This window comes from Schistocerca gregaria, chromosome 2 (assembly GCF_023897955.1).
Source record: "Schistocerca gregaria isolate iqSchGreg1 chromosome 2, iqSchGreg1.2, whole genome shotgun sequence".
Lineage (NCBI taxonomy): Eukaryota > Metazoa > Arthropoda > Insecta > Orthoptera > Acrididae > Schistocerca > Schistocerca gregaria.
In genome coordinates this window covers 1,021,933,771-1,021,949,982 of record NC_064921.1, presented here as the reverse complement: position 1 = coordinate 1,021,949,982, position 16,212 = coordinate 1,021,933,771, and the positions used below count along the sequence as shown (strand labels likewise).

At 39.9% G+C, this 16,212-nt stretch overlaps 1 protein-coding gene across 2 annotated transcripts in view; it reads right to left on the bottom strand.

The window, feature by feature from the left end:
* LOC126335524 (meiosis 1 arrest protein-like) overlaps positions 1 to 16,212 on the bottom strand; it is a 241,279-nt gene that overhangs the window by 102,358 nt on the left and 122,709 nt on the right. For both annotated transcript variants that reach the window (XM_049998882.1, XM_049998884.1), the window contains 2 exons: positions 5,867 to 6,212; positions 5,636 to 5,784 (listed from right to left, as the gene is read on the bottom strand). In XM_049998882.1, coding sequence (XP_049854839.1) covers positions 5,636 to 5,784; positions 5,867 to 6,212 — 495 coding nt within the window. The remainder of the gene's footprint in view (positions 1 to 5,635; positions 5,785 to 5,866; positions 6,213 to 16,212) is intronic.

The following is a 16,212-nucleotide window of genomic DNA, read 5'->3' as shown; positions in this document are numbered from 1 at the left end:
GTTTTATTTTTTTTTTTACTTAGTTTATATCTAAAAATTCAGCCAATGAGTAGAAGGAGTTGTCATCTAGAAATTCTTTTAATTTATTTTTAAATGTTAGTTGGCTATCTGTCAGGCTTTTGATGCTGTTTGGTAGGTGCCCAAAGACTTTTGTGGCAGCATAATTTACCCCTTTTTGTGCCAAAGTCAGATTTAACCCTGCATAGTGAAGATCATCCTTTCTCCTGGTGTTATAGGTATGCACACTGCTATTACTTTTGAATTGTGTTGGATTATTATCAACAAATTTCATAAGGGAATATATATACTGTGAGGTTACTGTGAGGATCCCTAGATCCTTAAATAGATGTCTGCAGGATGACCGTGGGTGGGCTCCAGCAATTATTCTGATTACACGTTTTTGTGCAATGAATACTTTTCTACTCAACGATGAATTACCCCAGAATATGATGCCATACGAAAGCAGTGAATGAAAGTAGGCATAGTAAGCTAATTTACTGAGATTCTTATCACCAAAATTTGCAATAACCCTAATAGCATACGTAGCTGAACTCAGACGTTTCAGCAGACCATCAATGTGTTGCTTCCAGTTTAACCTCTCATCAATGGACACACCTAAAAATTTTGAAAATTCTACCTTAGCTACAGACTTCTGTTCAAATTCTATATTTATTACTGGAGTTGTGCCATTTACTGTACGGAACTGTATATACTGTGTTTTATCAAAATTTAAAGAGAGTCCGTTTGCTGAGAACCACTTAATAATTTTGTGAAAAACATCATTTACAATTACATCACTTAGTTCTTCGTTTTTGGATGTTATTACTATACTTGTATCATCAGCAAAAAGAACTAACTTTGCATCTTCATCAATGTGGAATTGTAAGTCATTAATGTATATCAAGAACAGTAAAGGACCTAAGACCGAACCCTGTGGGACCCCGTGCTTGATAGCACCCCAGTTTGAGGAATCAGCTGTTGTTTTAACATTACACGAACCACTTATTTCAACTTTCTGCATTCTTCTGCACAGTCAATGAGGGAGGGCACATGTGGCGGGAACAAAAGCATTTGACAGCCGGAGTCATGCGCACTCCTAACCTCACTTATTGTTGCAGGCTTGAAAACGTCTGGCGAAATCGGCGGAATCATCGAGTGAGAGGCATCGTGTTGCCGTCCTGGCAGGTGTACATCGTCCGCAACACGATACATGTCAATTGCAAAATCTGGCCTTAGGCGCTAGGCCGAAGTCATTGTTCGAATGCTGTGTCGATGTAATACATGCGAGAATAACCGATGCGGAGGTCGCGGACACAGTAAAATGGCGAGAACGGAAGACATTATAACTTGGGGTCACCAGTGAGGAGGATTACCGGGGTGGTTGCACCAATAATCATAGTTCATTAATTAACCTTAACACATACAAGGATCACAAAGAACTGAACTGAACATGGCAGAACAGCCAAAGATAATGCTTAGAGTCCAAAGATGAATGCATATCGATGTTGATGTCGACTTCATAGGCGTCACAATCCTAAATATCTGGTTCTTTTATTTTGTCAGTAGCCAAAGATTTACCTCTTTCGGGGAGTAATTTTCAAAGAAAATAATTACATCTGTGAACACTAACTGCTATATGAAGTACAGTAGCACTTGGCATACAGCTTTAAAATAGACTATTACTTGCCATGTAGCAAATATAATGTCTGAATCCTTGAATCTAAATATTCAGATGATTTGCAGAAAGAGTGTCTAATGAAATGTGTCATTATATTTATTTATAGAAAACCTCAATTTCTTGATTTATGTTGTTTTGGCGCTCGTGACATACCTCTGCAGCACAGTAAAGAACTCCTCTCTGAACCCTAGACAAGAAGGCAAAGTCTATATGAAACTTATTATTGTGTTTTCTATATGTTTCATATGTTTATTTATTAGCCCTTCAGCACGTTTACCATGCAAATGGTTTCTTCAAAATATATTTTACATATTTCATATAAGTATAGTTGTTACTAATTTTTACATTATAAATTATGCATACATACACATACACCTTTTTAATAGTAATTTTACTCACATCATCATTTTAAATATACATAAATACATAAACTTTTCACTAATCAGACAATTTCAGCAATAATCACTATACAGTTTACATTTGTACATTTAGTTAATGATAGTTACGTTATTTCATTGTTTATACATTCCTTTCAAATTACTTCCAAGATATTCTTCAATCGATTAATATGCTTTATTTTTGAGCCATGTGTCTAATACCTCCTTAAATTAAAAGTGTATGAGGGTTTTGACGGATTGTGGCAGTTTATTATATAACTTTAGACTTAGGTTTTTGTGACTGTTAAGTGTCAGTGACAGCCTAGAATACAGTATATCAAGCATGCTGTTGTTTCGAGTGCTGTGCAAATGTAAATTCTCTGTGTCATTATCTTTAATATACTGGAGTGCTCCTTACAGCTTTCTCTTGGACCCAATCCTTGTAAACATCTAATTGCCCTTTTTTTGTTATTTGAATACACAGCTTGTGCCTGGTGAATTACCCCATAACAGAATCCAATATTGTAGCTGTGACTGAAAGAATGCATAGTAGCCAAGCATCAATAAACTTTTACTGACGGAATTTCTTAGTTTATACAGCAGGAATATTACTCGTGCAAGTTTGTCTGTCAGATAGCTTATATGGTCATCCCATGAGAGCCTTTGTTCTATTTTTAGTCCCAGTAATTTGACACTCTGATTCTCTTCTTTCCGTACCTTCAGATTATAATTAATTTCCTTTGTTTTTGTGTCGTTTATACATAACTCGTTAGCAATACATCACACCCTACATTTTTCAAGAAGTTCATTATTTTTGTTTACGACTTCTTGCATACTCTCACCTACGGAGATCATGGCCATATCATCAGCATATAAAACATTTTTGCAGGCTATTTAGTTTGAGAAGTCATTAACATAGATAATAAAGAGAAAGGGTCCAAGAACGGAGCCCTGTGAAATTTCTCTCTTAATTTTCATTGAATCTGACCTTTCATTGTTCACATACACTGACTGTTGCCTGTTATTTAGATGTGACTTAATCAAAGTAAGTGGTTTGTCTGCAATAGCCTAATATTCTAACTTTTTAACAATTATCTCATGTGATACTGAATCAAATGCTTTGCTTAAGTTTATGAGTGTAGCACAGATGATCAGTTCCCTTTCAAAAGCGTTGTGGATTTCAGTTATCAGGCTTTCAATAGCTTTTATGGTTGACTGATTAGTTCTAAATCATTAAGTAATTTATTGCTCTCAAAATACATGTAAATGTGTGTGTGTGAGCAGCTCTCTATGATTTTGGCGAGTATAGGGACAATTGATATTGGTCTATAGTTATCTGGCATTTCTCTGTCACGCTTTTTTTATATGGGGAGTGTAACTGTAATTTTAAGGCAATCAGGGAAAATACCATCATCAAGGATTTTATTTGCAAGGTAGAGTAGAGGAGTTCTAATTTCCTTAATTATAGCCTTCATTACAAAGTTACTAAATCCATAGTAGTCTACTGTTCTAGAGCTGTTAACTTGTTTACAGAGTTATTTATATCTGTAGCAGTTAATCTACTCCAGTTAAATCTTTTATCTGTTTTATTCTGTGATTTCGAAAGAAAAGTTTCAGCATTAGTTAAATCATCACTTTTTGGTACCTGGGCATTTACTGAATTTATGAAGTGTTTGTTGAGAATGTTGCAAATAATTGAGTTACTGATTTCTTCTTTCTTTAGGTTTATCTCACTTTTAACTATGTTCCAGGCAGCTTTACATTTGGTTTTAGAATTTAAAATATACTCCTCATTTGCTTTCATTTTAGCTGCTTTAATTTCAGATTTGTATATTTTTCTTAAGTTTATACATCTATTCTTGTTTTCTTGAATGCCTTCAATTTTGTCCTTCAGCATGAGTAGAAGGATTTTAATTTTAATGAGGTGCAGGGTGTACCACTTTTTTGTGTGTTGTGGATTATGCATATTGCTACCGTTACATCTCTTAGTAATATGAGGGCAGTTACTGTCTAATGTTAGTACTCTAGCCCATTCTATTCTACTCAGTTCATTTCTCATTACTTTAATGTTCTCTTCCTTGTGAGCTCTACGTGTAGTCAGCATCCTGTATTGTGATTGTATACATCATGTTGTTGTTGTTATTGTGGTCTTCAGTCCTGAGACTGGTTTGATGCAGTTCTCCATGCTACCCTATCCTGTGCAAACTTCATCATCCCCCAGTACTTACTGCAACTTACATCCTTCTGAATCTGCTTACTGTATTCATCTCTTGGTCTCCCTCTACGATTTTTACCCTCCACGCTGCCCTCCAAAGCTAAATTTGTGAGCCCTTGATGCCTCAGAACATGTCCTACCAACCGGTCCCTTCTTCTGGTCAAGTTGTGCCACAAACTCCTCTTCTCCCCAATTCTATTCAACACCTCCTCATTACTTATGTGATCTATCCATCTAATCTTCAGCATTCTTCTGTAACACCACATTTCGAAAGCTTCTATTCTCTTCTTGTCCAAACTATTTATCATCCATGTTTCACTTCCATATACAGCTACACTCCATACAAATACTTTCAGAAACGACTTCCTGACACTTAAATCTATACTCGATGTTAACAAATTTCTCTTCTGCAGAAACACTTTCCTTGCCATTGCCAGTCTACATTTTATATCCTCTCTACTTCGACCATCATCTGTTATTTTGCTCTCCAAATAGTAAAACTCCTTTTCTACTTTAAGTGTCTGATTTCCTAATCTAATTCCTTCAGCATCATCCAACTTAATTCGACTACATTCCATTATCCTCATTTTGCTTTTGTTGATGTTCATCTTATATCCTCCTTTCAAGACACTGTCCATTCCATTCAACTGCTCTTCCAAGTCCTTTGCTGTCTCTGATAGAATTACAATGCCATTGGTGAACCTCAAAGTTTTTATTTCTTCTCCATGGATTTTAATACCTACTCCAAATTTTTCTTTTGTTTCCTTTACTGCTTGCTCAATATACAGATTGAATAGCATCGGGGAGAGGCTACAACCCTGTCTCACTTCCTTTCCAACCACTGCTTCCCTTTCATGCCCCTCGACTCTTATAACTACCATCTGGTTCCTGTACAAATTGTAAATAGCCTTTTGCTCCCTGTATTTTACCCATGCCACCTTTAGAATTTGAAAGAGAGTATTGAAGTCAACATTGTCAAAAGCTTCCGCTAAGTCTACAAATGCTAGAATCATAGGTTTGCCTTTTCTTAATTTTTCTTCTAAGATAAGTTGTATACATCATAGTTCAACTTAAACTGACTATTATCATCAGTAACAAAAACCATTGAGGAATAAATATATTGGGAAATGAATCTAAAGTAATTGAAAAAGTATGAAAATAGATAACCCATGATATTATAGTGAGATGCAGATCAAGTTGTGGTCATAAAATTAACTGCATTAGCATACAAGCCACATAACATTTAAAATGTTGTTCACTACAAATAGATAATTAGTAAATAGATGATTAATTCTTGTCTAAAATGTCAGACTTTTATCAGCTGTAATGATGGACTAACATTACAAATAAAGTAAGACTCTCTACCTGTTGGTTATAAAGGATTTCTTCCCAATCTAGTCTCCAACACTGTGTGGGATAAAGTCTGTGCGGGAATCCGAAGACTAAAGATTCACAAAGCCCACTTAGGGAAACACGAGCAATAACTTCCAATTCAAATATGGGCAGATCTTTTGCTGTAAAAATAATAATAAATTTATAATGTTGTAAACCACAAAATAGGAGACTTAGGAAAACCACATACTGAATCATACATACTTGAGTTCTTCCCCCCACTATGTCCTCCAAATTGGAAACTGAAGAAATCAGTTTGTATCTGATAACGATGTCCATAAGGCAAAGATAGCGTGTTGATTATACTTTCTCTGATATCACATTTTACAGTAAAATCAATTTTAGTTTTTGACTTTCCAGGAAACAACAAACGCAAATGTTCTTGATCACTATCACAGTCACATAACCAAATTTTAAAAAAATCTTGCATTTTATCTTCTGAATCAGTGAGATAAACCATTTCAATAAATGCCAAAGAATTTTGAACCCTTCTGCTTGGCATTTGCAATAGTTGAAAAGAGTTTTCACTGTATGATGTAAGTTCAGCTACCTATACAAAAAGAAATATACATTGTTACACTACTGAGTGAAATGCTTGGTCAACTCAGAATGGATATAGTAAAACTTTGACATTCACCGAAAATCAATATCAATTAATTACAAAAAGAATCTGATTGCTTAAAAAACGAAAAACCAGCTTCTGAAGCTGAGGTTGCTAATGCATATTAATGCAGTGGCACTTGAGGTAGCCAATTTGAATCCTAGACGTGGAAGAAATTTTCACCATCAGTATTTGGCTATCAAGTGGAGAAAAGTTATGTCACATACATATCCACTAGATTTTTTGAATAATATGGATAAAGTCCACATGTCTCTTAAGCACCCCACATTGTGACAACATGCATCACTGTCCAAGGTGATCCATCCATAGAATAAGGACATTACACATGTCAGCACTCCTGATGCGTCCCAAGAGGAGAAAGTTGTGTTCTAGCACTATGTTTCACCCTCTCCTTTCCCTCATAATAATCATCACCAGTAACATAAATGTGATAACACACTCTATTTTTACTGATCAAAATGACTAAATGGCTCCACCTATGACACCTGAGACATATAAATAGCTGAAATGGTAATACCCAGAGAACCTAGCAGTGGCACAACAACCATAAGAATAAACAAACTATTTTTAATGCTGCTTCCCAGATTGCCGTTTCTCTACTACTGATACTTTGTGTTTGAAGAAGAATATTCATATTTATTAATGAAAATGAGCTACTTATGCAGTGTCACAACATAGACTTATTAGAAATCAACAGTATATGTGATTTGCAGAAATCACTGAGTTGTGCAGCAGAGACTGCCTCCCATTCCACCACATTTTAAGATTTCTTCCCATCTAACTTGTATGTGGGTTGTGGGAAAAGTGATTGTTTAACTGCCTCTGCTTGCACTGCCATATATGTAATCTTACCTTTGTGATCACTATGGAAGTGATGCATTGGTGTTGTGACGCGCCGATCTTTCAAAGTGCTGCCGCGCAGTTACACGTGTCCTCTACATGCAGCGCTGTCTGCCAGCCATGCAGCAGCATCGCCACCTAAGCGGCCAGCCAGCTAGCGGCCACTAGACTTGGACTCAGTTATGATTTGACTGTTAAAGTGTACACATGTCTTATTCTGTTTACTTGATCTGTGACTTTCATGTATTGCGTCTTCCTTGAAATATATATGTTCAACTTGAAGTTATAACAATTGGCGACGAGGATAGGATTTTTCTTTTCCATCGTTGACCCACATGTTTCCATGTCTACTTCAGAGCAACTATTGCAAGGTCTCATAGAACAGCAAACACTTCTCACAAATGCGATTCGTGATTTCATTGCAGCATCAAATGCAGGGCGTCTCTCGTCGTTGTCTCTACCTCCTTTTCCTCCTTATGATGAGACGGCAGAAGACTGGTCTGATTACGAAAAATGTCTTTGACAGCACTTCTTGGCATTTCATGTCACAGATGAACAAACATGTAAGTCTCTGTTTCTTTCATGGATTTCACCTCAAATGTATTGGTTGTTGCTGCAATTGGCTCCTTTGAAAGATCCTGCGTCTTTGTCCTTTGCTGAAATGTGCTCACTTCTGTCCGTCTATTTTCAAAAGCAAACGCATGAGGTAGCCTCTCGTGTTGCCTTTTATTGTTGCCAAAAACAACCGAATCAATCCTATTGCGCTTGGGCTGCTGAAGTTCATGGCCTCAGTAGAATGTGTCAATTTGTTACTGAAGTTCACAAAGAATCCTACATCAATTCCATGCTACGGGATGCTATTATCAGATCAGAGCCTGACAATGAAGTTAGGCAACATGCCTTCCAGTTGGCAAATCTGACTCTAGATGAAGTACTATCCATCGCTCAATCTTTTGAAATTTCTCGTGCCGCTGGAGCGCAAATACAGGCATGGGGCGACGTCAGGGTAATACAACCTCTGTGCAATGTTGACGAAGCGTGTGGCATGTCCCCGCCGGCCGACGTGGCCGCAGTAGGCTCCCAAGTGCAGCCTCGGCCTAACTGTAAACAAATTTCTGAGAAACTGCAGCAAAACCCACGACAACTTCCTTGATGTCCGCGGTGTTTTATGAAACATTCATGAGAAGATTGTCCACAACATTGGGCCATGTGTCATAAATGCAAAAAAAGGGGTCATGTGTCATCCGTTTGCAAATATGACCGCATACATGATGTTCATGAACATGACGCTGATTCTGGTTCTGTGTTGTCTGTGAATTGTACATCTTCCCTTTCAGGGAAGTTATTCCTCACTGTCCAAATACTTGGTCAAAATTTTCGAATGCAGGTGGATACTGGTTCTGCTGCCACTACCATCAATTCTCAAGATGTATCTTCAGTTGGGTTCTCCAATCCTGTCACCTGTCACTAGGCAATTACGGACTTACCCACTGCTTGTCCAAAGTTTTTTTTTTGGGCTTGGCCCATTCCTGCGGTCCTTCATGATCAGGTCAAACAGGAGCTGGATGGTCTCACTGCTTGAGGGGTCTCGCTTCCTGTCACTTCCAGTGAGTGGTCCTCTCCTGTCATTGTCGTTGCTAAGCCAAATGGTGATATTCATCTCTGTGGCTATTTCAAAGCCACTGTTAATGCTCAATGCCTTATCGACACTTACCCTATGCCTCGACCTGAAGAATTGTTCACTAAACTTGCTGGAGGCCAGTATTTTTCTTAACTTGACCTGTCAGAAGCTTATCATCAACTTCCCCTCGACACTGCTTCCCTGCAGTTTCTGGTCATTAACACACCTTTCGGTCTCTATCAGTACCAACGATTGCCATTCGGGGTTGCCAGCGCCCTGCTTTCTTTCAGCGATTCTTGGAACAATTATTGATCACTGTCCCTGGGTGTATAAATTACCAGGACGACATTGTTATCACTGGCTCCACCGCTGACGAACATCTTCAAAATCTCTGCACACTTTTTCATGTCTTACAAACTGCCCGTCTTAAGTGTAATCTTCAGAAATCAAAATTTTTTCATGCATCTCCCACATACTTGGGGTTTCAACTCTTTCGGGATGCTATTCGTCCGCTTCAGCAAACTGTCACTGCGATTGATGCCCTTCCTCGCCCTACATCTGTTAAGGTACTGCAGGCCTTCTTGGGGAAAATAGCATACTATCACAAGTTTTTACTGTCTGCTGCTTCGGTGGCTCAGCCGTTGCATTGCCTGTTGCATAAAAACGTGCTTTTTCACTGGTCCGCGTCATGCGATGAGGCTTTCCAGAAATTGAAGACTATGCTGAAATAGGCCCCGTGCCTGGCTACTTATCGACCTAGCCAACATCTTGTTGTTGCCATGGATGTCTCTCAATACGGGGTCGGTGCAGTTCTTGCACAACATTTCTCCAATGGTTCTGAACAACCCATTGTTTATGCCTCCAAAACACTCACAGATGCCCAACAAAAGTATTCTCAAATTGAAAAAGAAACTTTGGCCATTATTTATGCTCTTCATAAGTTTGGTGTTTTTCTCTATGGATCCAAATTTCATCTTGTTACGTATCACAAACAACTTGTTTCCTTGTTTCATTCATCAACGTCACTTCCCAACAAGGCTGCACATTGCCTCCAGCGTGGGATCTTTACTTGTCTAGTTTCAATTATGAGATTCATTTCCAGCCGACAGCTCAACATGCGAATGCTGATGCACTGTCTCGCCGTCCCATGGGCCCTGATCTGGCATTCGATAGGGATGAACTTTTGTGTTTCCACCTTGATGTTGCCAAGCAGCAGGTTGTGGACGGGTTCCCCATCACCGGGGACTGGTTGGCATCTGCTACGGGTTCTGACCCTACCCTCTCCCGGGTTTTACTCTGTATTCAGAAGGGTTGGACAGATCGTCCATCCGCTAAGACTTCTGATCCACTGCGGAACTACAACGCTTTGCGTTACCGCCTTACGGCTAGGGATGGTGTTATCCTCCTTTCCACCGAAAATACTTCACCGCGTGTTGTGGTACCTGCGTCTTTGCGCCTCCTTCACCAACAGCATTGGGGTGTCTCTCACACAAAATCTCTGGCACGCCGTCATGTGTACTGGCCCGGCATCGACTCTGAAATCACACACTTGGTCGCTGCCTGTGGCTCTTATGCGTCACAGGCCGCCACCCTGAAGTCATCTTTGTCACCGCGGCCTTCGCCTGAGAAGCCCTGGGAGAGTATTCATGCTGACTTTGCAGGACCTTTTTTGGGTACTTGTTGGCTTCTCGTTATTGACGCCTACTCTGACTTTCCTTTCATTGTCCACTGCACGTCGCCTACCACCATGGCAACCACCAATGCTCTAGCTCGCATTTTCTCTTTGGAAGGCCTTGGTACTGATAATGGTCAGCAATTTGCCTCGTCCGATTTTGTGGATGTTTGTGACCGTCACGGCAACATGCATGTCACAGCCCCTCCATTCCATCCACAGTCAAACGGTGAGGCTGAATGGCTGGTCCGCACATTTAAGGCTCAGATGAGGAAACTCTTGACTTCTTCTGCTGCTGACGATGGGCTTCTCCAATTTCTGCTTCTTACCGTTTCAAACCCACGGACGACCATAGCCCGGCTGAGCTCTTACATGGCCGACAGCACTGCACGCTACTTCATCTTCTGTGGACTTCCACCTCACAGCCACGGGTGCCTTCGCTTGGCCGGTTCATCACCGACGACCTTGTATGGGTACGAGGATATGGCAGGCGGCCAAAATATAGGCCTGGCTGCATCTTATGACACCATGGCCAACGCGTGTATGAAATCCAGACGGACACGGGTGTTGCAGTGTGTCATTTGGATCAGCTTCGGTCTCATGTGCCGGCAACGCCTGTTCCGGATGCTGCTGCGCCACCTTTGGCTCTACCTGACGCTCCAGATACTGGAATCTCTCATTACTCACAACGCAGTCCTCTCTCCATCATCTCGGTGCCAGCAAAAGAACTGACGCCACCAGGAGACGTGCCCATGCAGGAACCAGATGACCATCATCTGTCGGAGCAACTCTACTTTCCTCCTTCTCCTACGGACACTGACACATCGCCCATGTCTCCTGTTATAACAACTGGACTTGCCACAATGGCATATTGGGGCACGGGGCACCTGCAGATTCCACCCCCATGTCTCCTGTCATCTTGACCCGTTATCATCGGGGACACTTCCGTCCATACGGGAACCCTCCTCCTTGAGACGTTACGGCCAGTCAAACAACACCTATGGATGTTAGCAATCTACAGGCCACCTCCATCACGACCTGTGCAAAAACTTCAAAGGGGGAAAAAGTGCTGTGACTTGCCGATCTTTCAAAGTGCCGCCACGCAGTTACGTGTGTCCTCTACATGCGGCGCTGTCTGCCAGCCATGCAGCAGCAGCAGCACCACCTAAGCGGCCAGGCAGCCAGCGGCCGCTAGACTCGGACTCAGTTATGATTTGACTGTTAAAGTGTACACACGTCTTACTCTGGTTACTTGATCTGTGACTTTCATGTATTGCGTCTTCCTTGAAATATAATTGTTCAACTAGAAGTTATAACAATCCATACCTTTTTATTACTTTTACATGCAACCCTTGGTGGAAAAATATCAGAAAAAGTTTTTTCCAGGTCATAATTCGCTTTATCACCATGATGTAACAGCTCATGTACTGCATGTCAGAAATTAGAAAATCAAGGATGTTTTGACCAAAGAAAATGTACTTGGGATAGTGTAATGAAAAGTGTGAAGTCATCCATGTGAGTATTAAAAGAAATCCACTAAATTTTGGTTACATAATAAATCATACAAATCGAAAGGTCGTAAATTCAACTAAATACTTAGGGTTTACAGATTTGAATAATTTCAATCAAAATAATCACATAGATGATGTTGTGATGTAAAGCAAACCAAAGACTGCAGTTTATTGGCAGAACACTTACAAAGTGCTATAGGTTTGCTTATTTTGTGTTCACATATCTTAATGTCACCCAGCCAGTCTATTGTTTTCAACATATGATCCATAAATAATATGAACAACAGTGGAGACAGGTTGCAGCCTTGTCTTACCCCTGAAACTACTCTGAACCATGAACTCAATTTACCGTCAACTCTAACTGCTGCCTGACTATCTATGGAAAGACCTTTAATTGCTTGCAAAAGTTTGCCTCCTATTCCATAATCTCGTAGAACAGACAATACTTCCTCCTAGGAACCTGGTCATATGCCTTTTCTAGATCTATAAAGCATAGATACAATTCCCTGTTCCACTCATAACACTTCTCCATTATTTACCGTAAGCTAAAGATCTGGTACTGACAACCTCTGAGAGGCCTAAACCCACACTGATTTTCATCCAATTGGTCCTCAACTAATACTCGCACTTTTCTTTCAACAATACCTGAGAAGATTTTACCCACAATGCTGATTAAAGAGATACCTCTGTAGTTGTTACAATCTTTACTGCTTCCACGTTTAAAGATTGGTGTGATTACTGCTCTTGCCCAGTCTGATGGAACCTGCCTCGACTCACACGCCATTTAAACTATCCTTTGTAGCCATTTAAGACCTGACATTCCCCATTTTTTGATGGGTTCCGACTGAATTTCATCCACCCCAGCCGTCTTTTGCACTGTAATCTACTGATCAATTTCTCTGCTTCCTCAAATGTGCTCCTATTTCCATCATCATTCCTATCCCATTGTTCATCGAAATCTGAAACATTGCTCATCGTATTTTCACCTACATTGAGCACCTCTTTAAAAATTCCCTCCATCTGCCCAAGGCATCAACCGGATGCACCAGCAGTTTTCCTGACCTGTCCAAAATACTTGTCATTTCTTTCTGACCTCCCTTTCAAAGATTGCTAATTACACTCCAGAATGGTTTTCCAGCAGCTTGATGCAAAGTCTCCAACCTGTTTCCAAAGTCTTCCCAAGATTTCTTCTTGGATGCTGCAATTATCTGTTTGGCTTGTTTCTTTCTTAACCACAACATTCTCTGTCTACCTGAGTTCTAATATGTAGCCATTTTTGATACGATTTCTTTTTCCTTTTACAAGCTGCCTTGACTGTGTCATTCCACCAAGCTGTTTGCTTCATCCTACCTTTACACACTACTTGTGCCTCATTTCCTTATCCTGAAGTTTCTCCACTCTTATCCTCCTACATATGGACCTGACCTCCAGCACTTTCGGCCTCACAATCCCAATTTCACTGCAGATTAAATAATGATCAGTGTCATCAAAGAATCCCCTGAATAGACGCGTGTCCCTCACAGCCTTCCTGAATTCCTGATATGTTATTATATAGTCAATGACAGATCTGGTTCCCCTGCCTTCCCAAGTATACCGGTGAATGTTCTTATGTTTAAAAAAAGGAGTTTGTGATTACTAAGCCCATACTGGCACATAAATCCAAGAGTTTTTTCGCGTTCCTGTTGGCCTCCATATCCTCTTCAAATTTACCCATAAAATTTTCATACCCTTCTGTTCGATTTCCAATCCTGGCGCTAAAATCACCCATGAGCAGAACACTGTCATTGTCCTTTACTCTAACAACTACATCACTGAGTGCCTCATAAAAACTATCCATCTTATCTTGATCTGACCCTTCACAATGCGAATATACTGACACAATTTTCTTGCTAGACACTGTCAAATCTATCCACATCAGTCATTCGTTTACATACCTTACAGCAACTACGCTACGTTCCATTTCTTTCCTGATGTAAAGCCCTACACCCCATTGTGCTATTCCTGCTTTGACTCCTGACAGGTAGACCTTGTATTCTCCCACTTCCTCTTCTTTCTCACCCCTTACCCGAATGTCACTAACAGCTAAAACATCCAGCCCCATCTTACTTGCAGCCTCTGCCAGCTCTACCTTCTTCCCAGGGTAGCCCCCATTGATATTAATAGCTCTCCATCTCATCACCATTTGTTTGACAAGTCGTATCTTAGGAGTCCCTGGTTTGTCAGTTAGAGGTGGGACTCCGTCACCTGCAAAGGTCCGAGGCATTTTGCTCTGATTGTTGCCAGCATCATATTTAAAGTACCAGGGAAGCAGGTTGCTACCCTTACTTTCCCCGAGTCGCATTGGGTTTTACCCCTAACGGTTGAGGGACTAACTGGTGGATTTGGTAGTCTTTGCCGTATGAGCACGAAGGTGACCACGACTCAGAATATGTCCGAGTGAAGGATTCCACGCTGAGTATATAAGGAGGCGTGAGTAAGGAAAGAGAACATAAGCCAGAGAGGAATTGATTGTGACAATTACTAAGGAATGTCAGTTTAACAAATATTTTGATGATTTGTAGGATAGTGGGACTCTTATAACCTAATTAAACATATTGTATATTGAATAGTGTGTAGAGACATAGTATATACCAAGTAAGTGTAAGTTGAAAAGTAGGGGAGGACTCTAGGGACTAAATAAAGTATCAAGAAGTGAGAGTAGTGTAAAATAGATTTTTATTTTTACCAAGAAATATTTAATTATAGTATACGCTAGGGCAATGAACCATGAGGCCTACTCACAAAAGACAAGGAGGGCGTACCCGACATTTGCTAAGGATATAGGGCAGGCGTCCCTAGATAGAGATAGGACAACCTGTGGCCTGATGAATAGGGATGTTTTATGATGGGGTGTACCGACCGGAATGGAAGGAGGAGTGCACTCATAGGGTCAACCCACCTGTAAAATATAGGTACTGATCCTAGGGGAAAAGGACAGTGTCATGATAGGAGTCACAAATTTTATAGGAATTATTCTGGTAAGTTTGAATTCTACATACCACTAGCATTATATATGTTATGAGTGTCGTAAAGAACACTTTCATTTGCCCAGAGTTCCTCAAGACTACAAACTACTGTGAATAGTGAAACTAGTATGTGCTATAGAAAAAATAGTACAAAGAATTAAAATAAAAGATGAAATAATCAAGTGTCTATGAGACCTGGAGTTTACAACTGGAAATCAGAAATGTTGTCTGCATGATTCCTATATATAAAAGAACTGACTCCAAAATTAGGTGAAATGCTCAAGTTGTTATTATCAGAGTAGGACGAAAAAAGAAGAGCTAAGTATTAAATAAAAGGCTATTCTCGATTATTAAAAGAAATAGGATGTATGCTGGTTAAAATGTGAATTAGTATTATGTGTGATATTAACTTTCATGATGATTATGTGTAAAATATTGCGTGTTCGAGCAAGGTGAGGGATATGTAGTGCTTCGAGAATTTCCGCATAAATTCTAGAACTACTCGTCTTTCTACCGTCTCGAACAAACAATATTTTAAATATAAGCAGGAGAGTAGAAACGTATCTACTGCGACATCTGTTTCTGTATGCAGGTTGGAAGTTTGTTATGAGAAGACTGTAAGCGTGGCGGTCGAACGACGCCGACAAGTGTTTGCAGCTAGTGCCACAGAAGGCGTGATGAAAGAACAAGGAGTAATCATGTAGTATTCTTTGCTGCTTTAGTGACTGTGATTACTGTTAAAGAAAAGTGAACAACTGAATATAGACTGTTAAGTACTTCACGTATTGGACTTGCTAGAGGCAGGACGAGTTCATAAATTATGTGGCTGTTAAACCAATTTTATTGCAGATGTATTTTATCGAGTCTAACACAAGATGAATCGGTTGACTTGTAAACATTCGAATATTAATATGAAAAATGGTGAATATATTATTGGTGGAAGCTGAAATATACCAAGACTGAACTAAAAGTATTCTTCGAGTACTAAATTATTTCCAAAGTAGAGAGAGAGATTCTTATAAATTCCTGTAACCTGCATTATTCTTCAGAGACGAAGGTTTTGAAGATCAACGGGGCCGACAATCCAGAGAAGAAGATCAGCTGTGCAGATCAAGTAAGTCAACTGATGTGTGAGAGGTGTGAATTTTGCAATGCAACTTCACATCACTTCGGGTCGTCTAAAGCATTAGAACATGGAGACTAGTGAAAAAGGACTTGAAAAAACAAGAATTTTGAGAGGAAATCAAAGCAGAAGATATGATGTTTTGCCACAGCAACC